At 60.3% G+C, this 26453-nt stretch overlaps 2 protein-coding genes across 12 annotated transcripts in view; both read right to left on the bottom strand.

The window, feature by feature from the left end:
• ADAM33 (ADAM metallopeptidase domain 33) overlaps nt 1–14457 on the bottom strand; it is a 31274-nt gene extending 16817 nt beyond the window's left edge. For 8 of the 10 annotated variants that reach the window (XM_086890995.1, XM_086890991.1, XM_086890993.1 and 5 more), the window contains exons 1-5: nt 14338–14457; nt 11785–11867; nt 5379–5455; nt 1637–1712; nt 1131–1207 (exon numbers count right to left, since the gene is read on the bottom strand). In XM_086890995.1, the coding sequence (XP_086747121.1) occupies nt 1131–1207; nt 1637–1712; nt 5379–5455; nt 11785–11867; nt 14338–14455 (431 nt within the window). In that variant the 5' untranslated portion in view covers nt 14456–14457. Of the gene's footprint in view, nt 1–1130; nt 1208–1636; nt 1713–3084; nt 3647–5378; nt 5456–11784; nt 11868–14337 lie in introns of those variants that run through there. The other 2 variants (XM_086890988.1, XM_086890990.1) reach the window with 2 other exon arrangements.
• Nucleotides 14458–22488: 8031 nt separating this feature from the next.
• The window catches only part of ALMS1 (ALMS1 centrosome and basal body associated protein), a 57502-nt gene continuing 53537 nt past the window's right edge, over nt 22489–26453 (bottom strand). For both annotated transcript variants that reach the window (XM_086890985.1, XM_086890984.1), the window contains one exon: nt 22489–22931. In XM_086890985.1, coding sequence (XP_086747111.1) covers nt 22887–22931 — 45 coding nt within the window. In that variant the 3' untranslated portion in view covers nt 22489–22886. The remainder of the gene's footprint in view (nt 22932–26453) is intronic.

Genomic DNA, 26453 nt, shown 5'->3' on the forward strand with positions numbered 1-26453 from the left:
GGTCCCAAAGGGGATCCCTGACGAGAGAGGGAGCAGCGGGTCCATCCCACCCTTTGTCAGCTCCACAATCCCCGAGCCTGCGTTCCTGCAGTCCTGGCTCCCCACAGCCTGCTCCTTCCCCCGTTCCCCGTTCCCTGTACCGTATTCCCGAGCTCCATTCCCCATTCCCCCGTACTGTATTCCCGAGCTCCATTCCCCATTCCCCCATTCCCTGTACCGTATTCCCGAGCTCCATTCCCCGTTCCCTGTACCGTATTCCCGAGCTCCATTCCCCGTTCCCTGTACCGTATTCCCGAGCTCCATTCCCCATTCCCCGTTCCCTGTACCGTATTCCCGAGCTCCATTCCCCATTCCCCCGTACCGTATTCCCGAGCTCCATTCCCCATTCCCCGTTCCCCGTTCCCTGTACCGTATTCCCGAGCTCCATTCCCCGTTCCCTGTACCGTATTCCCGAGCTCCATTCCCCATTCCCCGTTCCCTGTACCGTATTCCCGAGCTCCATTCCCCATTCCCCCGTACCGTATTCCCGAGCTCCATTCCCCATTCCCCGTTCCCCGTTCCCTGTACCGTATTCCCGAGCTCCATTCCCCGTTCCCTGTACCGTATTCCCGAGCTCCATTCCCTGTTCCCCCGTACCGTATTCCCGAGCTCCATTCCCCATTCCCCCATTCCCCCGTACCGTATTCCCGAGCTCCATTCCCCATTCCCCGTTCCCCGTACCGTATTCCCGAGCTCCATTCCCCATTCCCCCATTCCCCCGTACCGTATTCCCGAGCTCCATTCCCCGTTCCCCCGTACCGTATTCCCGAGCTCCATTCCCTGTTCCCTGTACCGTATTCCCGAGCTCCATTCCCCGTTCCCCCGTACCGTATTCCCGAGCTCCATTCCCCATTCCCCCGTACCGTATTCCCGAGCTCCATTCCCCATTCCCCGTTCCCCGTTCCCTGTACCGTATTCCCGAGCTCCATTCCCCGTTCCCTGTACCGTATTCCCGAGCTCCATTCCCTGTTCCCTGTACCGTATTCCCGAGCTCCATTCCCTGTTCCCTGTACCGTATTCCCGAGCTCCATTCCCCATTCCCCCATTCCCCTGTACCGTATTCCCGAGCTCCATTCCCCATTCCCCTGTACCGTATTCCCGAGCAGGCGCTGAGCACGAGCCAGGAGCCGCGGTGGCCGCGGACGTGGCCGTGGTAGTGACAGTGCTCCTGGAGAGAGACAGAGGAGACCTTCCTTAGCTCAGAGGGCTGGGAGCAAATCCCCCAGGTGCTGATCCCAGGAAAGCTGGTCCCTTTCCATTCCCCATCTCCCTCTCCCGTTCCCAGCGGTGTCCTGGTCCCTTTCCATTCCCCATCTCCCTCTCCCGTTCCCAGCAGTGTCCCGGCACAGGAGCAGCCGGAGCTCAGCCCGGGACAGAAGGGTGACAGAAGGCAGGTGGGGGACATGGGGAGGGGCTGCTGCTGCCTGTGTTTGTGTCCCGAGGTGCTGTCCCAGGGCCAGGAGCCACGGGAGCCCAGAGCTGTGGCATTCCTGCTGCCAGGGAAGCTCCCCCGGCCTCAGCACTGCGGCTTCGGCCCCGTCCCGAGCACCAAACCCCCCAAAACAGCGGGGAGAGCCCCCCGTGTCCCAGCACCCACCGTGTGGTTGGGGGTCACCGTCACGGGCTGTCCCTCCTCGCTGTAGTGCGTCTCCGTGTAGCCCGGGGCCAGCAGCCTGCGGGGTGAGACCGGGCTGGGGAGCCGGGACCTGCTCCAGGGCTCCCGGCACACGAATGTACTGAACCCCTGAGCCTGGAGCTGGCTGGGCCATCCACACATCCACACATCTCCTGAACCCTGCTGGGCCATCCACACATCCACACATCTCCTGAACCCTGCTGGGCCATCCACACATCTCCTGAACCATCCACACATCTCCTGAACCCTGCTGGGCCATCCACACATCATCTGAACCCTGCTGGGCCATCCACACATCCACACATCTCCTGAGCCATCCACACATCCCCTGGAGCTGGCTGGGCCATCCACACATCCTCTGAGCCATCCACACATCCCCTGAACCATCCACACATCTCCTGAACCATGCACACATCTCCTGAACCCCACTGGGCCATCCACACATCCACACATCTCCTGAACCCTGCTGGGCCATCCACACATCTCCTGAACCCTGCTGGGCCATCCACACATCTCCTGAACCATCCACACATCTCCTGAACCATGCACACATCCTCTGAGCCATGCAAATGTTCCCTGAGCCATCCACACATCTCCTGATCCCATCCCATGGATCCCATCCCATGGATCCCATCCCATCCCAACAAACAGCTGCTGCCACAGGAAAGAGGCAGAGCCAAGCTCAGAGCTGGAGAGCACACGGGGTGTGGAGCTGGGGGATTGGCTGGAATGACCCCGGGGGGGACAGGAGAGAGGAGAAGGAGAGGGAGACGGAGAAAGGGGAGGAGGAGGAGGAGGAGGAGGAGGAGGAGGAGGAGGAGAAGGAGAAGGAGAAGGAGAAGGAGAAGGAGAAGGAGAAGGAGAAGGAGAAGGAGAAGGAGAAGGAGAAGGAGAAGGAGAAGGAGAAGGAGAAGGAGAAGGAGAAGGAGAAGGAGAAGGAGAAGGAGAAGGAGAAGGAGAAGGAGGAGAAGGAGAAGGAGAAGGAGAAGGAGAAGATGGCTTTTCTGCATTGCCCAGATCTGTGTGACTTTGCCCAGATCCCAGGGTGATGGATATCTGCTGGAAGCCTGCAGTCCCTGTGTGGGGATGGCAGGTCCCTGTGGGGATGGCAGGTCCCCGTGGGGATGGCAGGTCCCTACAGGGGATGGCAGGTCCCTGTGTGGGGATGGCAGGTCCCTGTGGGGATGGCAGGTCCCTGTGTGGGGATGGCAGGTCCCTGTGGGGATGGCAGGTCCCTGTGGAAGGACAGCACCCTGCAGGGGACTCAGGCACCCAGAGGAGGACAAAGAGGGCCGGGTTTTCCCCTGCTCTCAGTTTAACCCTCACTCTTGGGGGTTTGGCCCCGTCCCAAAGGTTTCATTCTGCAGAAGCACTAAAGCAGCTCCCAGAATAGCCCTCCCGCCTCTCACTTTGTGTTCTGCAGCCACTGTGGCCCCAGGAATGTCACTGTGGACACGTCTGGGGCTGCCCAGGCTGGCTGTGGGTGGGTGCCTGGCACCAGAGATTGCAGGCACAGCTCAGACAGGAGACAGCAGCTGGCTCTGCTTCCTGCCAGGGACAGCTGGGGGGCTGCCAAGGCCAGCGTGGGGACACGGGGACAGGCTGGGGACAGGTGGGTGAGGACACAGGAAAGGCAAATCCTCCTGCCGTGCCCAGGGAAAGGGGACTGGGATGGCTGAGCCATTCCAGAGCTGGGAACGTGATCAGCCTTCACCAAAACAGGGCAGAAATCACCCCAGGACACTCCTGAGAGCGAGCAGATCTCCCAGGGCCGGGGAGAAGATGGGAGGTGTAGCCCAGCCTCACTGGCCCAGGGGCTCCCAGGGCTGAGGCAGCAGTCTGGATGTCCCACACTGTCCCCACACTGTCCCCACACTGTCCCTGCAGCCAGCCCTGGGTGTCTGGGTGCTGTGGGCAGTTCTGGCTGCTCAGGTCCCTTCACCATCCCCTCAGCTCACCCAGAGCTCACCCCCTGCCCCGCCCCACCCTGTCCTGCCCTGCCCCGCCCTGCCCCGCCCTGTCCACCCTGCCCTGCCCAGCCCTGCCCTGTCCTGCCCTGCCCTGCCCTGCCCTGTCCACCCTGCTCTGCCCTGCCCAGCCCTGCCCTGCCCTGCTCTGCCCAGCCCTGCCCACCCTGCCCTGCCCTGCCCTGCCCTGCCCACCCTGCCCTGCCCTGCCCTGTCCTGCCCCGCCCTGCCCTGCCCTGCTCCTGTCCCCTCCTGTCCCTCCTGTCCCTCCTGTCCCCTCCTGTCTCTCCTGTCCCTCCTGTCCCTCCTGTCCCCTCCTGTCCCTCCTGTGCCCTCCTGTCCCTCCTGTGCCCTCCTGTCCCCTCCTGTCTCTCCTGTCCCCTCCTGTCTCTCCTGTCTCTCCTGTCCCCTCCTGTCCCCTCCTGTCCCCTCCTGTCCCCTCCTGTCCCTCCTGTCCCCTCCTGTCCCCTCCTGTCCCTCCTGTCCCCTCCTGTCCCCTCCTGTCCCCTCCTGTCTCTCCTGTCCCCTCCTGTCCCCTCCTGTCTCTCCTGTCCCTCCTGTCTCTCCTGTCCCTCCTGTCTCTCCTGTCCCCTCCTGTCCCTCCTGTCCCTCCTGTCCCCTCCTGTCCCTCCTGTCCCCTCCTGTCCCCTCCTGTCCCTCCTGTCCCCTCCTGTCCCTCCTGTCCCCTCCTGTCCCCTCCTGTCCCCTCCTATCCCTCCTGTCCCCTCCCGTCTCTCCTGTCCCTCCTGTCTCTCCTGTCCCCTCCTGTCCCCTCCTGTCTCTCCTGTCCCTCCTGTCTCTCCTGTCCCTCCTGTCTCTCCTGTCCCCTCCTGTCCCCTCCTGTCCCCTCCTGTCTCTCCTGTCCCTCCTGTCCCCTCCTGTCTCTCCTGTCCCTCCTGTCCCTCCTGTCCCCTCCTGTCCCTCCTGTCCCGCTCCAGCACAGCAGTTGGCACCGAGGCAGAGCGAGGGCAGGAGGGGACACTCCAGTGTCCCCAGGCCTGCAGCAGCAGGGGCTCAGCTTTGCTGAACCCCATTTCCCGCAGCCCCAGAATGTGCAGAGGGACCCCCCAGTTCCCCTCCTTGCACACCAGGAGCCCCCAGCTGTCCCCAGGAGCCCCCAGCTGTCCCCAGGAGCAGCAGCAGGGCTCTGCAGGACCAGCCTCCCCCGCTGCTGAGGATCAGCTCTGCCCTGCTCAGCACGGGACACAAACCCAGCAAGGGACGGGGACCTGGGGCTGCCCGAGGCCAGGCTGGAGCGGGCTGGGCTGGGGGAAGGAGTCCCTGCCCTTCTGGATCTTCAACCCAACACAAACCGCTCGGGGACTCTGGAAATGCCACCAGGTCTCAGGCAGAGGGACAAGGACAGGGCAGATGGACACAAGGTCTGGCCTTGCCCCAGGAGAGGCCAGGCTGGGCCAGGGGACAGGGGAGAGGGGACAGGGGACAAGGGAGAGGGGACAGGGCACAGGGGACAGGGCACAGGGGACAGGGCACAGGGGATGGGGACAGGGGACAGGGTCAAGGGACAGGTGCTGCTGCCGCCTGCATCCAAGCTGAAGCAGAGGAGGAGCCTTCTGGAAGGAGGTGACCGAGGTGTTGAAGGAGCACTTCAGCCCTAGTGCAGCCCCACTGGGTCCCTTCCCCTGCTGCCCCGGGTGCCCAGAGCTCTGCCAGTGCTCGTGGGACCCTGGCAGGGGTCCCCAGTGTCCCCTCCCCTGTCCCAGCCCGGCACTCACTGGTTCCTCTCCAGCACCAGCACCAGCTCTTTGCCCTCGGCCGTCACGGCCACCTCTGCCCGGGCAGGCGCCGGCAGCTGCAAGGGAAGGAGGGAATGGGGTCAGGGCAGGTCCCTGTGGCCAGCACCTTCCTCCAGCTGCACCCCAGCCCCAGCTGCACCCCAGCCCCAGCTGCACCCCAGCCCCAGCTGCACCCCAGCCCCAGCTGCACCCCAGCCCCAGCTGCACCCCAGCCCCAGCTGCACCCCAGCCCCAGCTGCACCCCAGCCCCAGCTGCACCCCAGCCCCAGCTGCATCCCAGCCCCAGCTGCATCCCAGCCCCAGCTGCATCCCAGCCCCAGCTGCACCCCAGCCCCAGCTGCACCCCAGCCCCAGCTGCATCCCAGCCCCAGCTGCACCCCAGCTGCATCCCAGCCCCAGCTGCACCCCAGCTGCACCCCAGCCCCAGCTGCATCCCAGCCCCAGCTGCACCCCAGCCCCAGCTGCATCCCAGCCCCAGCTGCATCCCAGCCTCTCCTCCACGGCTCTGCTCCACCTCCTGCTCCCCTGCCACGGGGAGAGGTGATTCCCTCCGTTCCCAGCAGGGATAACAGGGGATTCACAGAGATTCAGGGATGTGGCAGCAAATCCCAGCCCCGCCGGCAGCTCCCCCGGGGAAAGGCAGCAGGGAGAGCCGGGATGGGAGCCGGGACGAGGAGCAGCGCCAGGAGCATCCCGAGCAGGGTGCGCTCCATCCCACCAGGAGATGCTGACCTGGGGGGATGGAAATCACCTCCAGCCCCCCGGGCACCGGATAAGGGCCGATAAAAACATCTCAGAATAGCGGGCACAGAAAGGAAACACTGAGTCAGCTTCCCCAGGATGCCGGCGGTTTTACTCATTCCCTCTCTTGGGAGGGTGTTAAATGGGAACCTGCTGCAGTGACAGTGCCACCCTTCCCCTGTCCCCACACCCTGTCCCCAGCGCTGGGGACACCCAGAGCACCGCCCTGCCCTGCCCTGCCCTGCCCTGCCCGGGTGTCCCTGCCGTGTCCCTGCCGTGTCCCTGCGGTGTCCCCTGGCTCTGTCCCCAGCATGGGGCTCAGGGGACCCGGCAGGTGCCAGCCCTGGAGAGCTTCTCCCAGCCCTGGAGAGCTTCTCCCAGCCCTGGAGAGCTTCTCCCGGCTCTGGAGAGCTGCTCCTGGCTCTGGAGAGCTTCTCCTGGATCTGGAGAGCTTCTCCCGGCCCTGGAGAGCTTCTCCCGGCCCTGGAGAGCTTCTCCCAGCCCTGGAGAGCTTCTCCCGGCCCTGGAGAGCTGCTCCTGGATCTGGAGAGCTGCTCCCGGCTCTGGAGAGCTGCTCCCGGCCCTGGAGAGCTTCTCCCGGCCCTGGAGAGCTGCTCCCGGCCCTGGAGAGCTGCTCCCGGCTCTGGAGAGCTTCTCCCGGCTCTGGAGAGCTTCTCCCGGCCCTGGAGAGCTTCTCCCGGCCCTGGAGAGCTTCTCCCGGCTCTGGAGAGCTGCTCCCGGCTCTGGAGAGCTGCTCCTGGATCTGGAGAGCTGCTCCCGGCCCTGGAGAGCTGCTCCCGGCCCTGGAGAGCTTCTCCCGGCTCTGGAGAGCTGCTCCTGGCTCTGGAGAGCTTCTCCCGGCTCTGGAGAGCTGCTCCTGGATCTGGAGAGCTTCTCCTGGATCTGGAGAGCTTCTCCCGGCCCTGGAGAGCTGCTCCCAGCTCTGGAGAGCTGCTCCTGGATCTGGAGAGCTTCTCCCGGCTCTGGAGAGCTTCTCCCGGCCCTGGAGAGCTGCTCCCGGCCCTGGAGAGCTGCTCCCGGCCCTGGAGAGCTTCTCCCGGATCTGGAGAGCTTCTCCCGGATCTGGAGAGCTGCTCCTGGATCTGGAGAGCTTCTCCCGGATCTGGAGAGCTGCTCCTGGATCTGGAGAGCTGCTCCCGGCTCTGGAGAGCTTCTCCTGGATCTGGAGAGCTGCTCCCGGCTCTGGAGAGCTTCTCCCGGCCCTGGCAGGGGACAGGGCACGGAGCAGCCCCGGCTGTGGCTGGGATGTGCAGCCGGAGCGGGGATGCAGCAGGGAGGGGCAGATTCACCCCTGGGATGATCCCACCTCCATCCCTCTCATTCCTATGGAATTGGCAGTGCCGGTGTCCCCCTGCCAGCCGCCCCCAGCCCGGGTGTTGGGGACACCGGGGGGTCCCGGGACAGCCTCACCCCTCCCACGGGACAGCATCTGGGGTGCGCAGCGCTGGGCTCTGCAGTCCCGGGGTGCTGCTCCTGCACCCCAGAGGCGGCTCCGGGGCTGGCCCGGCCCGGAGAGACCCGAACGGGGATGGGTGGGGGGATCCAGTTCAGGGGAGAGCGAGGGGCCGGTCCCGCCAGCCGGGAATGGGAATGGGGATGGGAACGGGGATGGGAATGGGAATGGGAATGGGAATGGGGATGGGGCTGGGAATGGGAATGGGGATGGGGATGGGGATGGGGATGGGGATGGGGATGGGGATGGGGATGGGAATGGGGATGGGGATGGGGATGGGGATGGGAATGGGGATGGGGATGGGGATGGGGATGGGATGGGGATGGGAATGGGGCTGGGAATGGGAATGGGGATGGGGATGGAGCTGGGGATGGGGATGGGGATGGGGATGGGGATGGGGATGGGAATGGGGATGGGGATGGGGATGGGGATGGGAATGGGGATGGGGCTGGGGATGGGGATGGGAATGGGAATGGGGATGGAGCTGGAGCCGGGAATGGGGCTGGGAACAGGAATGGGGCTGGGAACAGGAATGGGGCTGGGAATGGGGCTGGGAACAGGAATGGGGCTGGAGCTGCAGCCGGGAATGGGGCTGGGAACAGGAATGGGGCTGGGAACAGGAATGGAGCTGGAGCTGCAGCCAGGCTGGCTGAGCCCCGCTCCGGCTCCGTGTGCCCGGCTCCAAGGAAGGCGAGCAGCCGCGGGTGGGGGAGCAGAGGAGGCCAGAGGAGGCTCCGGAGGCTCCGGCTCTCCCCAGCGGTGCCCCCGGTGCCCGGGCCGGGCTCTGGGAGCCGGGCAGCGCCTCCAGCCCGCCGCTGGGAACCGGCGGTATTTTTGGAACATGATCTTGTACAAACATCGCTCCCTGGCCAAACATGGGCTGGACAATTTTCCTGCCGTTCCCCTCCTTTCCCCCCTCTTCCCCTCCCTTTTTTCTCTCCCCGTCTGATCTCCCCACCACCCGCTCCCTGCAGCCCTCTCCTCCTCCTCCTCTCCTCCTCCTCCTCCTCTCCTCCTCCTCCTTCCCGGTTTAAATTCCCCAGCAATTACTCCCGCCTGGACCCGTCACTGCCAAAATTCTCTTTCCCTTAAAGGGACTGGTGCGAGTCCAGGGTGATCCCATCCCGTCTCCCGGCCTGCGGGATGCCCCACGAGCTCTCCTCTTCCCCGTGCCTCAGTTTCCCCTGAGAGCTCCTGGAGAGGCGCTGGGGAGCAGGGGATGGATCCTGGCTCCGGCTGGGATGGCCCAGCTCAGCTCCTGGCAGGATCAGGAGCAGGAGAACAGGGAGAGCGGAATGTGGGCAGCCCTTGTGCCAGGCAGGAGTCCCGTACCCGGCCCCAGGGGCTCCTGCCAGGATGCTGCACGCTGGAAATGATCCGGGACCAGCTTCTTCCTGCACCCCAGCATCCTCCAGGGCTCCAGCATCATCCCAAATTCCAACATTATCCTGGATTCCAGGACATTCCCAGCTCCAGCATCATCCCAGGCTCCAATATCATCCCAGGCTTCAGCACAGTCCTGGGCTCTGCCATTGTCTCAGGCTCCAGCCTTGTCCCAAACTCCAGCGTGATCCTGTGCTCCACCATCGCCCCAGGCTCCAGCACATCCCAGGCTCCAGCACATCCCAGGCTCCAGCACATCCCAGGGTCCGATGTCCTGGGCTCCAGCATCATCCCAGGCTCCAGTATAATCCCACACTTCATCATCCCAGGCTCCAGAACATTCCAAGCTCCAGTATCTTTTGAGGATCCAGCATCCTCCCAGGCTGCGGCACATTCCGAGATCCAGCATCATCATCATCATCCTGGGCTCCAGCAACATCCCAAGTTCCAGTATCATCCTGGGCTCCAGCACGACCCCAGGCTCCAGGATCCTGCTGGGTCCCTGCAATCCTCCCAGGCTCCAGGATCCTCCTGGGTCCCTGCAATCCTCCCAGGCTCCAGGATCCTCCTGGGCTCCAGCCCCTTCCCAGGCTGCTCTTGCTCCCCGATCTCCTTTCTCCAGCAGCCAAGAACAGAGCGCTCCAGTCCTTGCCAAGGCTGCAGGAGCCACCTTCTCTGAGCCCCGGCTGCACGTGCAGGAGGTGTCCCAGGTGTCCCCTCTCCAGGACATCCCAGCACAGCCGGTCCCACGGGGGCTCGCCTGGGAGGGGCTGGAATTATGGAATTGCAGCTGGGATGACTCTGCCCTGGCCAGAGGCCCAGGGACCCTCCAGGTGCAGCTCAAGTCTGGTTTTGATTGATCACAGAAACCTCAGCGCTGTTTGCAGAGGGCCAAGGGGGCTGAGCCGCTCTTCCCTGCTTGCCCACAGCTCCCGGCCGTGCTCCCCATCCCGGCTGCTCCGGCCCTGCTGGGCTCAGGGAGCACCGAGTTCCTTGGGAAAGCTCCCTGAGCCAAGTCCCAGAGCTCAGCTCCCAGCCCGGCCATCTGCTCAGGCAGCTCCCACACGGCCTGAGCTCCTCGGGACGCTCCCGGAGCCCGGATGCGATGGGGAGGACAGGGATGGAAGGCAGCAGGAGCTGCTCCGGGGAGGATTTGCTGATGGGATTTGCAGCTGCTGGAGCTGCCAGGGCCTCCCCAGCTGCTGGATCCCAGCGCTGAGGCTTTGGGGAGCACAGCTCGGGCACTGCATCCCAGCACCGGCAGCCAGGAGCTCAGGGATGAGCCTCTGGCCCCGGCTGCTCTCTGGAAAAGCATCTCTGGGGGCCGGGAGGCAGGGCAGGCCCTGGGGACAGGGACAGGGCTTGGGTCACTACAAAGGTGACAGGGTTTGCTCAGTCCAGCCACACCTGGCAGAGGGAAAGGGGAAAGGGAAAAGGGGGAGAAGGGTGAAGGGGAGAAGGGGAAAAGGGGAAAAGGGGAAAAGGGGAGAAGGGGAGAAGGCTTCTCTGCAGGGAGCAGGGCAGGGAAGTGCACCCAGCACATCCCAAGCCACGGGCAGCCTGTTCCTCCCCTCCCCTCCTGCTCCAGGGCAGGGCCGGGACCTCCCCGCGGTGCCCGGGAGGGGCCGAGGATGGAAGAACCACCCTGGAGCCTGGAGCCAGAGCTGCACCCCGGCTCGGCAGGGAGGAGGGAGGGAGGGAATGGCCACCCCCGGGACATTCCGGGGCTGCTGCACGGACCTGATGGATCCTGCCCATGGATCCTGCCCATGGATCCTGCTCGTGGATCCTGCCCATGGATCCTGCCCATGGATCCTGCTCGTGGATCCTGCTCGTGGATCCTGCCCATGGATCCTGCCCATGGATCCTGCTCATGGATCCTGCTCGTGGATCCTGCTCATGGATCCTGCTCATGGATCCTGCCCATGGATCCTGCCCATGGATCCTGCTCATGGATCCTGCTCATGGATCCTGCTCATGGATCCTGCCCATGGATCCTGCCCGTGGATCCTGCTCATGGATCCTGCCTGTGGATCCTGCTCATGGATCCTGCTCATGGATCCTGCTCATGGATCCTGCTCATGGATCCTGCTCATGGATCCTGCCCATGGATCCTGCCCATGGATCCTGCTCATGGATCCTGCCCATGGATCCTGCTCATGGATCCTGCTCATGGATCCTGCCTGTGGATCCTGCTCGTGGATCCTGCCCATGGATCCTGCCCATGGATCCTGCTCATGGATCCTGCTCATGGATCCTGCTCATGGATCCTGCCCATGGATCCTGCCCATGGATCCTGCCCATGGATCCTGCCCATGGATCCTGCTCATGGATCCTGCCTGTGGATCCTGCTCGTGGATCCTGCCCATGGATCCTGCCCATGGATCCTGCTCATGGATCCTGCTCATGGATCCTGCTCATGGATCCTGCTCATGGATCCTGCCTGTGGATCCTGCCCGTGGATCCTGCCCGTGGATCCTGCTCGTGGATCCTGCTCATGGATCCTGCTCATGGATCCTGCCTGTGGATCCTGCCCATGGATCCTGCCCGTGGATCCTGCTCATGGATCCTGCCTGTGGATCCTGCTCATGGATCCTGCCTGTGGATCCTGCCCATGGATCCTGCTCGTGGATCCTGCTCATGGATCCTGGAACTCCACACCCTGCCCATGGATCCTGCTCGTGGATCCTGCCCGTGGATCCTGCAGTTCCACACCTCCATCCTCGTCCCCCCAGGAAGGCTCCAGGCCGAGGAGGGGGCAGGAGGAGGGAGCAGCTCTGTCCTTACCTGTTCCTCCAGGCTGACGGCTCTCCGGGCACGGCCCCCCAGCAGCCAGTGTGGGGTGACCCTCTCGCCGTGGGACAGCGGCCCTGGGGAGAGAGGAGCTGGTGAACAGACCCTGTGAGAGCTGGAGCTCCTCCACAGCCACATCAGAGGGAACTTGGGAAGGGACAGAGCTGAGGACCAACACCCAGAGCCCCCTCTCAGGTGTTCCAGGGATGGACACAGCGCGAAGCCGAAGCCTCACCCCCTCCCCAGCCCAGCCCCTCATCGCTGGCTCAGCCTTAATCCCAGAAGGCTCCCAGGAGAAGAGTGGCTAAATGCCCTAAATCTGCACCCTGGAGATGCAGCAGAGACCTGGCACATGGGAGCTGGGGCTGCCCCTGGATCCCTGCAGTGCCCAAGGCCAGGCTGGACACTGGGGCTGGAGCTGCTGGGACAGGGGGAGCTGTCCCTGCCATGGCTGGGGTGGCACTGGGGGGACTCAAGGTGCCCCCAGCCCCAAGTGCTCCGTGACTCTGTGAGCTGTGGGGTGTGTGGCTCCATCACCCCAAATGCAGCCAGGGCTGGGCTGGAGCAGGAGCAGGGGAGCTGGGAGGGCTGTGGCTGGGCAGGGTTGGTCTGGCCCCCCCGGGCAGCGCAGCACAAGCCATTCCTTGGCTCCAGCAGAGGCAGACAGACTTTCTAAGATTATTTTTTTCCTAAACAATGTGGCTGGATTTGACTGCAGCACAGGGAGCAGCCACTGATGACTTAAGCCTGGATGACAACAGAACAAAAAATTAAAATCTGAAGATGCTGCAGAGAGGGGACGAGGCTGAACAAAAATGTCAAGGGTTGGGCTGCTCTGCCAAGCCAAATGCTGTCAGGGAGAGCTTGGATGGAATTATCTTCCCCAGCAAAGTTATTTACTCAGGGAGTGGAAAAACAGGGCTCAGGGCTTTATATTTTATAGGCTTGTTTTGGTTCCTGGTGCAGCAATCCAGGGCTTTGGCTGGAGGGGAGATGCAGTTGTTGAGAAGACAAAAGGAAAGCAAGGGCTGGGAATTGCTGCTGGAGTTTGATGGGATCAGCTCACCCCGCCCGGCCCCGCTATCGCCCGAGGAATTTAATCAGTTCCATTAAATATAGCACGGAATCAGATTCCAGGAATAACTGCGGATAAGGGGGTGGCACCATCCCAGCGTCCCTCTCCTCACCTCCTCCCAGGGCGGGAGCCAGGCCCTCCACCCCAGCACACCAGCTCATTTCCATGGGGAAACTGAGGCACGGGCTGAGCCGTGCCGGGGGAGCGGCTCCGGCGGGGTTTGGTGCCCCCATTTCCGAGCAAAGGAACAAATCCCACTGCTTTAATTCCCGAGGGTTGGAGGGCAGGGAGCTGCTGCCTGCCCCATCCCAGCTCTCTCCCAGGGCTCTGCTGGGGCTGGGCTTCGGCCACGGCCCAAAATTCCCCCGTCAGGAGATCCAGGAGATGAGATTTAAGTTCCGATATTTTAAATTTCCCACTGTTTTGTTTATAGTTTTTGCTGGGAATCTGACAGACTCAGAGCACGGGGCCTCAAAAGCCTAACTCAAAAGCCTAACTCAAATAAAGCCAAATGCAGCTCAGGAAGGGTTTCCCACACCCCCCGCTCCTGATTTCCTGGAAAAGCTCATTGCCAGCCCTTTTTGGGAATGCTGCGGGGAACGAGGCTGCTCCGGGATGCTGGCACCGGGAGCCTGGGGCTGGGGAGCCCCGAAGGAGCCCCGCAGAGCTCGGGATCCTGGCGGAGCCGGCAGCTTTCCCTTCTCCTCCTTATCCAAACACAGCTTTGGCTCCCACCGCCCGCCCTGCTCCTCTCCCGGAGCGCTGGGAAACTTCTCTCAGCAGAACAGAACCCGGCAAAGCTCGGAGGGGAAAAAATAATAACAAAAAAATCTGCTTTGGGTAGAGGAACATCAGCCCTGACTTCCTGGGGAAGGAACTCGGGGTGAGGAAGAGGCTGCGGGCGGCCGAAGGGAGAGCGGCACCCCCCTGTCCCCCCCTGGCTCCATCAAAAAGCGCCGGGAGCCCCTGGGGAAAATCAACCCTGCATTTCCTCAGCCGCAGAAACAGCCACGTCCCACCCAGAGCCCGCACGGCAGCGCAGCCCCGAGCCCTTGGATGGGGCTCTGGGGGGCTCCGGGGTGAGAACCGGGCCCGTCCCGGAGCCCGACCCCGGCGGGACCCGCGGAGCGGCCGGGAGAGGGGTCTGGGGGTCCCGGGGGGGTCTGGGGGGTCCCGGGGGGGTCTGGGGGTCCCGGGGGGGTCTGGGGGTCCCGGAGGGGTCTGGGGGGTCCCGGGGAGGTCTGGGGGGTCCCGGGAGGGTCTGTGAGGTTCCGGGGGGGTCTGGGGGTCCCGGAGGGGTCTGGGGGGTCCCGGGGAGGTCTGGGGGGTCCCGGGGGGGTCTGTGAGGTCCCGGGGGGGTCTGGGGGGGCACGGGGGAGCGAGGGCAGCCCGGAGCCCCCATCCCATCCCCACCCCATCCCCACCCCATCCCCATCCCCACCCCATGCCCGCACCGCCCCCCGCCCCCTCACCTGCCGGTCCCGCCCGGCCCCGCGGGGGGAGCCCCAGCAGGACCCCCAGGAGGGCGAGGCGGAGCCCCCAGCCCTTGGGCGAGCCCCGGCGGGGCCCGGGGGGGCCCGGCCCGGCCATGCCGCCGCTCCCGGGCTGTCACCGCCCCGACTCGGCGCCTCCGGCCCGATCTCCTCCTCTTTATGCCGTCGGGTCCCTCCCCCGCCGCGGAGCCCCGAGCGCGGCCGGCCCGGCCGGGGGGCGGCGGGGAGGGGGCGGCTTTGTTCGCCCTCGGTTATTGCTGCGTTCCTTGGCCCGGCCCGGCCGCTTAATGAGAACCAGACCCGCGGCTCGGCGGCTCCCAGGCTTCCCCCGCCCACCGCGGCTGCATCCAGCCCTCCATCCGTCCGTGCGTCCGTCCATCCATCCCTCCATCCATCCCTCTGTGTGTCCATCCATCATCCCTCTGTGTGTCCATCCCTCCATCCATCCATCCATCCATCCGCGTGTCCATCCATCATCCATCATCCATCCATCCATCATCCATCCATCCATCCATCCATCCATCATCCATCCATCCATCCATCATCCATCCATCATCCATCCATCCATCATCCATCCATCCATCCATCATCCATCCATCCATCATCCATCCATCCATCCATCCATCCATCATCCATCCATCTATCATCCATCATCCATCCATCATCCATCCATCCATCCATCCATCCATCCATCCATCATCCATCATCCATCATCCATCATCCATCATCCATCCATCATCCATCCATCCATCCATCATCCATCCATCCATCATCCATCCATCCATCCATCCATCATCCATCCATCCATCATCCATCCATCATCCATCCATCATCCATCCATCCATCATCCATCATCCATCCATCATCCATCATCCATCCATCCATCATCCATCCATCATCCATCCATCATCCATCCATCCATCATCCCTCTGTGTGTCCATCCCTCCATCCATCCATCCATCCGCGTGTCCATCCATCATCCATCATCCATCCATCCATCATCCATCCATCATCCATCATCCATCCATCCATCCATCCATCATCCATCCATCATCCATCCATCATCCATCCATCCATCATCCATCATCCATCCATCCATCCATCCATCCATCCATCATCCATCCATCCATCCATCCATCATCCATCCATCATCCATCCATCATCCATCATCCATCCATCCATCATCCATCCATCCATCATCCATCCACCATCCATCCATCCATCATCCATCCATCATCCATCCATCATCCATCATCCATCCATCATCCATCCATCATCCATCCATCCATCATCCATCATCCATCCATCCATCCATCCATCCATCCATCCATCATCCATCCATCCATCCATCCATCATCCATCCATCATCCATCCATCATCCATCATCCATCCATCCATCATCCATCCATCCATCATCCATCCACCATCCATCCATCCATCATCCATCCATCATCCATCCATCATCCATCCATCATCCATCCATCCATCCATCCATCATCCATCCATCCATCCATCCATCATCCATCCATCATCCATCCATCATCCATCATCCATCCATCCATCATCCATCCATCATCCATCCATCCATCCATCCATCCATCCATCATCCATCATCCATCATCCATCCATCCATCATCCATCCATCATCCATCCATCCATCCATCATCCATCCATCATCCATCCATCCATCCCCACTGCCATTTCTCCCCCTCCCCTGCCCCAGGAAAGCCTTGGGGGTTCCCACGGGCTGCCTGCACAAGGGGAGGGGGAGAAGTGATTAAAGCAATTCTTTAACTCCACCTACCCCACCAGAGACACCTCTGTGACCCTCAATCTGCTCCACTGTTATTATTGTTATTGTTGTTATTATTATTATTAATGATATGGATTGACATTAGTATTTTTATATTAATTAATAGTAACAATGCTTTTAGTTGTGGAATTGCAGACTGGTTTGAGTGGAAGGGACCTTAACGCCCACCCAGGGCCACCCCTGCCATGAGCAGGGACATCTCCTGCTGTCCCAGGTTGCTCCAAGCTGGCCTTGGACCCTTCCAGGGATGGATTTTATTGCCATCATCCCCCCAAAGCCATCGGAGCAGCTCTGTGGGGATGGGGAATGCTCACTTCCCTTCCTGCACACCCTGCCAGCCCCTTGGTGCTTCCCGGGGTCACCCACCTTCACCTTCAGGGGTGACCCAGGTCACCCACCTTCAGGTCACCCACCTTCAGGGCAAGGATTCATCAATAGTTATTAAAATCCCAATAGCAATATTGATTGACAGCGGTAATTAAAGCTTTGCAAATGATTTTACCCTGAAAATGGGGACAGCTTCTGGGCCTGGACCCAGAGTGCCCCAGGGACCTCTGGCCCAAGGTGACATTTGGGGCCAGGAGGGCTCAGGGGACTTCTCTGGGGTTTCCTGGCACAAAAGATGAGTTGGAAGAGCACAGCCATGGCAGCAGCAGCCAGAGCCCTGCTGGCACCAAACGCTTCTGCCCTCGGCTGCGCCCTGCAGATGCAAACATCTGGATGAGGTGGGGCCTTCCCCAGCGCTCCCTGGGGTGGGGCAGTGGCCTTGAGCTGCTCCTCCCGTCACCACCAGCTCTCCCCAGGCACCTTTAGGAGGTTTTTAGGGAGAAGTTCCTCCCTGGGAGGGCACAAGGCCCTGGCACAGGTGCCCAGAGCAGCTGGGGCTGCCCCTGGATCCCTGGCAGTGCCCAAGGCCAGGCTGGACACTGGGGCTGGAGCTGCTGGGACAGTGGGAGCTGTCCCTGCCATGGCTGGGGTGACACTGGGTGGATTCCATGGATTTCTGCCTTTCCTGGGCCACTCTGCACAGCCACGGGTGTCCCTTAAGTCACCCTGCAGGACCAGTGAGAGGAGAAATGCTCCAAACGCGGTCCCTGCAGAGGATCCCTGTGGAAGCCGAGAGCACAGCCCAGGGGAGCAGCTGGGATCTGCAGCCTGGCACTCAGCAGGGACAGCTCGGGCTCACAGCCATCAGGAAACCATCGGGGCCAGAGGGACAGCACAGCCTGGGAAGGGCTTTCCAAGGAATGGCAGCGGGAGCCCGGGCAGGGGACAGGCCCCAGGCGGTGTCACAGAGCGGGGTCCTGCCGCTCCTCACAGAATGGGACATTTCTGCTCCTTCCCCTCCTCCTCAGGCAGGCAGAGGTGCCTCTGCCTCCTGCCAGGGCTGTGGGAGCAGCAGCTGGAGCCCACAGAGAGCCTTTGTGAGGGCAGGAACAGGCGCTGTCCCACAGGCAGCAGCTGGGCCCAGCCGGGATCAGGGGAGCGGGGCTGGAATCACCCCGGGATCCAGAGCAGGACAGGCCTGGGGTCACCCCGGGATCCAGAGCAGGACAGGCCTGGGGTCACCCCGGGATCCAGAGCAGGACAGGCCTGGAATCACCCTGGGATCCAGAGCAGGACAGGCCTGGGGTCACCCCGGGATCCAGAGCAGGACAGGCCTGGGGTCACCCCGGGATCCAGAGCAGGACAGGCCTGGGGTCACCCCGGGATCCAGAGCAGGACAGGCCTGGGGTCACCCCGGGATCCAGAGCAGGACAGGATCACCCCCTGTGCCCGGCACACAGACACGGGCAGGGCAGAGTGACCCTGGCAGCTGCAGCTCCATCAGCCCTAACCTGGCACAGGTCCTGGAAGGACCCTCAGCTGTGACAATCACAGAACTGGGATCTGTGTGCTTGGAGATCTCCAGGATCACCGAGTCCCACCTGTGCCCCATCCCCACCTGTCCCCAGCCCAGAGTCCCCAGTGCCACCTCCAGTCCTTCCCTGGGCACCCCAAACCTCCCTGGGCACCCCAAACCTTCCTGGGCACCCCAAACCTCCCTGAGCACCCCAAACCTCCCTGGGCACTCCAAACCTCCCTGGGCACCCCAAACCTCCCTGGGCAGCTCCTTCCCAAGCTCCTTTCCCATGGGATTTTCCCTCGTGTCCAACCAAACCCCCCTGAGCTCCCCTGAGCCTGTTCCCTCTCCTCCTGTCCCTGTTCCCTGCGAGCAGATCCCAAATCCCCCCGGCTGTCCCCTCCTGCCAGGGACTTGTGCAGAGCCAGAAATTCCCCCTGAGCCTCCTTTGCTCCAGCCTGAGCCCCTTCCCAGCTCCCTCAGGGATTCTCCAGCCCCTTCCCAGCTCCCTCAGCAATTCTCCAGCCCCTTCCCAGCTCCCTCAGGAATTCTCCAGCCCATCCCAGCCCCATTCCCTTCCCCAGCCATTCTGTGCAGCTCTGTGTTGTCTGTCCCGTACCCCGACAGACGAAGCCCCCTCAGGGCGATGTCCCCAGAGCCAGCCCAGGCCCAGCTCTGTCACTCTCAGGTCACAGAACTCCTGTACCCTCCTCCCGGTGCCACCTCTCAGCCCCAGGGGCTCTTCCCTGTCCCGAGGAGGGTCCGGGCTGGCTCCTCAGTGATGGGTCAGGGACACTGGCCGGAGCCTGGAGCCAGCCAGGACAACTCATGGGACGCTCCAAACCCGTCCCAGGTGGGGAGAACTTGGGAACCTCTGGAATTGGGGAGTTCAGAGGAGCCTCTGGTGAAGCAGCAGGGCTGCAGCACATGGGTATGAGACACATGGGATGTAAAAATCCCCCTTTTCCCTAGGAAGACTCTCCCAAGTGTCCTCATCCCCTTGGAATCTGAGCTCCTTCCAGGGGCATTAATCAACGTGGCTTCCATTTGTCACGCTGAGGTCGCTCACCCTCCCTCAGGGTCCCATTTGGCCGGGAGAATTCACTTTATCTGCTGATGTAGGGAGAAAAATATTACTAAAAGCTTGACTTTCAAACCTTGCTCGTGTGAAAGAGTCGGGTCTCTCCCGTTTCCAGCCGGATTCCTGCCCCAGGCTGAATTCCTGCCCCAAGCGCAGCCAGCGCTCGTCAAGGCAGCACAAAGGAAACAATAATTTAAAATCTGCTTTACTGGATTCAAGTGGGATCTGCACTCATGAACAGCCAGTCAGGAAGTCGTGTCCTCCGCAGGGAATTGTTTCAGGAAAAGTGAGTTATAATCCAGGATGCACTCAGGGAAAAAATGAGATGGACTTTGGGGAGGGCTGGTAGGAAATCCATAATCCATCTCATTTTAGGTGCCAGTGCAGGGGTTGGGACTGCACGAGCTTTAAGGTCCCTTGCAATCCAAACCATCCTGGAATTCTGGAAATGGTTTCCTTGCCTGCTTTGGCACAGGGCAAACCCTTCATCTTCTCCTCTCCCAAGTCTCCCCGTTGTGCTCTCCATGACAAATCCAGGGTTCAGCAGAAACCCTGGGACAGTCCCCAGCAGCCTCCCACGCTGGCCAGGCCCAGGAGAGGGGCAGCACAGGGACTGAGGGACACTCGCGCCGTGTTCTCACGTCACCACCACCACCACAATCCATCTCCATGGAAATCCTTCAGATCCCAGCCAGGAGAGAACCTGTCCCAGACACCCAGCCAGGCCCAGCAGCCCCTGCTGGAGAGGGGCTCTGCCTGGGAGGGACCCCAAAAACATCCAACCCTGCTGGAGAGGGGCTGTGCCTGGGAGGGACCCCAAAACCATCCAACCCTGCTGGAGAGGGGCTCTGCCTGGGAGAGATCCCAAAAAACATCCAACCCTGCTGGAGAGGGGCTCTGCCTGGGAGGGACCCCAAAAACCATCCAACCCTGCTGGAGAGGGGCTCTTCTCAGGAGAGATCCCAAAAACCATCCAACCCTGCTGGAGAGGGGCTCTCCTTGGGAGGGACCCCAAAACCATCCAACCCTGCTGGAGAGGGGCTCTGCCTGGGAGGGACCCCAAAAAACATCCAACCCTGCTGGAGAGGGGCTCTCCTTGTGAGGAATCCCAAAACCATCCAACCCTGCTGGAGAGGGGCTCTGCCTGGGAGAGATCCCAAAAACATCCAACCCCTGCTGGAGAGGGGCTCTCCTTGGGAGGAATCCCAAAACCATCCAACCCTGCTGGAGAGGGGCTCTGCCTGGGAGAGATCCCAAAAACCATCCAACCCTGCTGGAGAGGGGCTCTCCTTGGGAGGGACCCCAAAAAACATCCAACCCTGCTGGAGAGGGGCTCTGCCTGGGAGGGACCCCAAAAACCATCCAACCCTGCTGGAGAGGGGCTCTCCTCAGGAGAGATCCCAAAAACATCCAACCCTGCTGGAGAGGGGCTCTCCTCGTGAGGAATCCCAAGAACACCCACAGGGCTGCCCGTGACACAGAAGGATCAGGACTGATTCCCTCGGGATGGAATTCACAGCACAAAGGAAGAACGAGTGGGAATGGTCATAAAGGAAGGAATGGAAGGCACTTCTGAAGGGGAAAAAAAAGCCTCTCATTTTAAAAAGAAGCAGATGTCAAAGCAAAAGGTGAATTTTTACACCTTCTCCATCTCATCCAGGGTTCCAGCTGCAGGTCAGGCTGTTGGACACACATCTGTCCTACACAGCAATGACCAAAGGACAAATGTGAATAACTGAAAACACAAACCTGCTCCCACAGGGTTGAATCAACGTCCAGTCCTGCCCTGATTCCACCCCCAGAGCTCTGCAGGACTTGCCCTAAAAGTCTGTGTGTACAGTGGATTTAGAGGGGATGACTCCACACTCTGGAATCAACACAAGCACAATTTCCTGAGTTTTTGGGAAGAAGTTTGGTGTGTTGTCAACAGCCTCCTTGCCCAGAACTGGAAACACGGGATGCTGCACCCACAGCAGCTCCAGCCAGCCTTGGAACAGGGCAGGGGCACTCCAGGAGCATCCCCCACGGAGAAATCAGGGAAGGAGGGATGGGAACAGCCCCTCCACCCATTCTGGGGGGAAATTTCATCACCCAAAGCTTTGTCCAGCCCTGGGGCGCCCATCCTTGGGGGGATTTCACAGCCCTGCGCAGGTGGCACTTGGGGACACGGCTCAGGGTGGCCCTGGCACTGCTGGGGGAACACTGGGCTCCATCTCAGAGGGATTTGGGGGCAGCAAGGCCCTCAGGCTCCCTTTGTGTCTCCTGGAAAGCACAAAGCAGCAGCTGAGTGGCCTTGAGCGTGCTCCAAGTGAGGCAGGATCTCGTCAGGGCTCCAACACCCCTGGTGTCCTTCCCAGGGAACAAACCTGCTGCTGTGTCTCAGGGAATCCAGCAGGGAGCCCAGCCCCACAACTCCCAGCCCCTTTTCCTTCAGGAGCACACAGAGCTCATTGCCAGCCCCAGAACAAAACCCCAAGGGCAAGGCAGCAATTCCATCCCACCTGATCCCAAGGACGAGGCAGAGGAAGGAGCCAGTTCCAGGTGAAGCTCAGGTTGGACAGGGCAGGGGGTGGCACTGGAGGGGCTCCCAGCTCCCTGCAACAGATCCTCTGATCAACAGGTAAAACTGGATTTTGGGAAGTGGGAAGGTCTGAGGAGACCAGGTAGAGTCTGAGCTGATTTATCCCAGCCATGGGAAGGTGTTATTTGTAATCTGCACTGAGACCAGGCCAGATCAGGGAATCCTGGAATGGTTTGGGATGGAAGGGACCTTAAATCCCAGCCCACCTCATCCATGGCAGGGACAGCTCCCAGTGTCCCAGCTGGATCCAATCCCAGTGTCCAGCCTGGCCTTGGGCATTCCCAGGGATCCAGGGGCAGCCCCAGCTGCTCTGGGAATTGCAGCCCAGGCAGGAATTCCTTGCCAAGATCCCAGCCCAATCTCCCCTTTGCCAGTGAAGCCATTCCCTGGTCCCAGTCCCTCTCAGGCTCTCCTGGAGCCCCTTTCAGGCTCTGGAGGGTCTCTCCAGAACCTTCCATCTCCAGTGGTGCCCAGCCCTCCCAGCACTGTTTGTTCCTCCCAGCTGCTCTGACTGAGCTGCCACAAACACGGGAGGCAGAGATGGAAGCCACAGCTCACACCCACTCTGCTCTCCTCAGATGTCTCTTCCTGTTTATCCATCCTGTGATGATCAGATCAAACTGGGACATGTCACAAACCTCACCCCCTGCACCTTCTCAGTGATGCTGCTCCAGGGCACAGCCAGGGGTCCTGGCAGGACAAACCAGCTGGAAAAGAGGATTATCCCAGGAAAGGCCTAAAAACCCCCACATCACCAGAGCTGTCCCTGCTCAGCCTCTCTGGTCCCTGCACAAACACAGCTGCACCACTTCTAACAACTCACCTGTTTTATTGAAGGGCTCTGCAGTACAAAACATAACAAGGGAATTTTCTACATTGAGACAGGAATTTAAAAAATGTAAAAATCCTCATTAAAACCCATTGAAAATAAATATAGAAAACTGCTACTCCAATGAGGCAGTTATAAATATATTATGAACCAAGTTTTTCCAGACTCTGTTTCCTCTGCAAGTGCCTAACACCACTATAAAAACACAGCTATTTATTAAAAACCCTGACACTGCCCCCAAATCACTGATTCTTACACAGGGCAGAATTCATCAGTACAAAAGTGACCCAAGAGCACAAACTCGAGCTGCAGAAGCATTTACTGCTTTCTCCCTGTCCCAGCAGGTGCTGCTGCAGCCCAGGCTGGCTGGAGAGGCTCCCCTCAGCTCCAGGACACCTTCTTCCCCAGGACACGGTTGGTGATTTTCTGAGAGAAAAACAAGGACACAGAGGAGTTTTAGTGATTGGAAATGAGAACTGCTGAGCACAGGTTCTCTGCAGAGATTGGCAGGCAGCTCCAGAGGGGTTTGGGAGGGAAGGGCCCTTCAAGCCCCTCCAGGGCCACCCTAACCCTAAACCTAACCCCTAACCCTAACCCTTAACCCCTAATCCCTACCCTTAAACCTAACCCTAACCCCAACCCCTAACCCTTAACCCCTAACCCCTAACCCCAACCCCTAACCCCTACCCTTAACCCTAACCCCTAATCCTAACCCATAACCTTAACCCTAACCCCTACCCTTAACCCTGAACTCTAACCCTAAGCCCAACCCCTAACCCCAACCCTAAACCCAACCCCTAACCCTAACCCCTAACCTAAACCCTAACCCTGAACTCCAACCCTAACCCCAACCCCTAACCCTAAACCCAACCCCTAACCCTAACCCCTAACCCCAACCCTAAACCCTAACCCTGATCCCTAATCCTAACCCCTAACCCCTAACCCCTACCCCTGCCCTCCCAGTGTCCCAGGGGCTGCAGCCCCGTCCAGCCTGGCAGCCAGGACAATGAGCAGCTCAGAGTGGGAATTCAGCCCTTCCAGGACAGTCCCAGCAGCTCAGGGAACAGCAGGATGTCCCTGGCAGGAACAGGCCAGGGATTATCCCTGCAGCTGGCTGAGGCTGCTCCCTGGGGCAGGATCCCGAGCACACCGCGCGTGCCCCAGGCTGGGATGGCCCAGGAGAGGCCCCAGGAGCAGCAGCAGCTCCAGGGAAGGTCCAGGAAGGGATTTCCACCATCAGCAGTGGGATAAAGCAGGACTCCAGAGGGAGGGATGGGCTGGCTGAGGGGAGCAGAGGGAAACCTGCACAACCCTGGGACCCAACACGGGAAGAGTCATTTGCAAACTCCTCCCAAAAGGAGCTGAAAACACCCGGTGAAAATACCAAAGCAAAGCAGACCCGACAGGAACCCCTGGTCTGCGGGCAGGGCTTGGATCCTACAGGTCCCCCTTCAGCAGGGGTGGTTCCAGAAGCTTCCCCCAGGCCCAGCTCCCTGTGCTGTTTCCCTCTGGGGCAGTGACAGCCTGCTCCCTGGCCAGCAGCAGTGCTCCTCCTCCCTGCTGGGGCTGGGGGCACAGGGACAGTGCCACCACCTGCTGCTCCTTCAGGGGCTTTCACCCACCCCCAGGGCTCACACCCACCCCACCAACGGGAAATCCTCAGGAATGGAACCAATCTGCATCTGATAAACTCACAAAATCCATTCCCACTTCACTGGGCTTGGAAGTTCTGATTGCTGCTGCAGATCAGAATCTGTTCCCACTACAAAGTGTGCAGAATTCCAGGGCCCTCCCCATCCCCTGAGCTGACTGGGATGATTTTATGCTCCATTTGAAACTGGAAGTACAAAAGCAAAGGGCTGCTGGGACAGAACATCAGCCCAGATCCACGTGCACCCTGAGATAAAAATAACTTTGCTATCTCAATGAAGGCAAGCATTAAACAATTTCACAGATTGAGAATGTCTGTGCACTCCAGCCCAGGGATTTTTATGGCTCCAGTTCTAGGTGGGCCCATGGTGGTTCCCCTCAGGATCATCCTCACTCAGTGCCAATAAAAATTATTATTATTATTATTATTATTATTATTGTTGTTGTTGTTGTTGTTGTTATTAAATATTATATAAAATTATTATTATTATTGTCTTTTCACCTCAGTGAGCTGCCCCAAACTGTCAGAGAAATGCCTGGAGCCAGCCCTGACAGCCCTTCCCTCCCAAAGCCCTGCAGGGATATTTGCACTCTGCTTTACAAAACTGAAGCAAATTTTGTTCAGATATATTCACTGGTTTGGGGTCTTATTTTGGGTCAAATAAACTCAGCTGCATCTCATCCCTCAGCCTGGACACTGAGATTGTTCCTCCCTGGCACTGCCCGAGGCCAGGCTGGACCTGTGCGAGCTGTCCCTGCCATGGGATGGGATGGGATGGGATGGGATTCATTCCTTCATCACTTCCTTTCCCAAAGTTTAATCACTCCCTGTGAGCCTGCAGAATCCCTGAGGGAGCTGGGAAGGGGCTGGAGAATTGCTGAGGGAGCTGGGAAGGGGCTGGAGAATTGCTGAGGGAGCTGGGATGGGCTGGAGAATTGCTGAGGGAGCTGGGAAGGGGCTGGAGAATTGCTGAGGGGCTGGGAAGGGGCTGGAGAATTCCTGAGGGAGCTGGGAAGGGGCTCAGGCTGGAGCAAAGGAGGCTCAGGGGGAATTTCTGGCTCTGCACAAGTCCCTGGCAGGAGGGGACAGCCGGGGGGATTTGGGATCTGCTCGCAGGGAACAGGGACAGGAGGAGAGGGAACGGCCCCAGGGCAGCTCAGGGTGGATATTTGGAATATTCCTGCATGGAAAGGAATCTGGAATTGCTCAGGGAGGTTGGGAATTCCCATCCCTGGGGATTCCAGAGCCCCCGGGTGTGGCACTCGGGGCTGGGGCAGCGCTGGCCCTGGCAGAGCTGGGCATGGCTGGGCTGGATGGGATCAGAGGATTTTTCCATCCTGAATGATTCCATGGTTCTCTGATTCCTGGGACAGGGCACATCCCAGGCCCTGCCCTGGGGTCAGGGAAGCCAGGGGCTGTGCCCAGCCCCACCCAGAGCTGACTCTGCCTCCCTTTCCCTGTTTTCCCTGGATCACTGCTAAAGGAGCTCACTGGGGCTGCTGCACACAGCCCCTCCCAGCACGGGAACAGATCCCTGGAGCATCCTGGGGCACGGGGGTTCCCTGAATCCCACAGCCCCCTCACACACTCCATGGAGCTCCTGGAGCAGCTCCTTCCTCCTCCTAAGCTCTGTCTCGTGTTTGGAGTCATTCCACAAAATCCGTGGTTCATTTCCTGGGCACAGTGAAGCTGCTGCTCTCACCCATCCTCACCAAACCATTCCCTGATTTACAGCTCCCCTCAGCAGCTTTTCTGCACCAGCAGGGAAAAATAAAACTTCAGAATTATTTAGTGCCATGAATCATCACCTCCCTCCCAATCAAACCCGTATTTATGTACAGCAGTTCTGATCCCATTCCCTCCCTGCTTCCAGCTGACTCTATCAATGACTGCCAGAATCCATTAATTCCTCAAACTTTACTCAATCAGCATCTGGAATTCTCAGACCAGGGAAAAAAAGATGTCCTGAAAATACCCTGCCCAAGTATAGCAACAAATTAAAGTCTAGTGGTAAACTCCCCAAACTGGAGTAGGAAGATGTTTTGGAGAATCCATTACGAGTGCTGACTTCCAAAATCCAATGACTGCTGTTCCCAACAAATACCCAAGGCTATCATTCCAGCTCTGGAATACTCCAGGAAAGGAGTTCAACACTGAACCTGAAGTGCAAGTTTAAGGTGCAGAGTTTAAAAAGCAGCCAGTTTTGTTTGTCCATGCTCAGGGACACTGGCTTATCCCACAGCTCCCCAGCCAGGGCTGCCAGGGGCCAGCAGGAACTGCTGAAATCCTCTGAGCTC

The sequence above is a fragment of the Cyanistes caeruleus genome, chromosome 5 (genome assembly GCF_971803275.1).
Source record: "Cyanistes caeruleus chromosome 5, bCyaCae1.hap1.1, whole genome shotgun sequence".
Lineage (NCBI taxonomy): Eukaryota > Metazoa > Chordata > Aves > Passeriformes > Paridae > Cyanistes > Cyanistes caeruleus.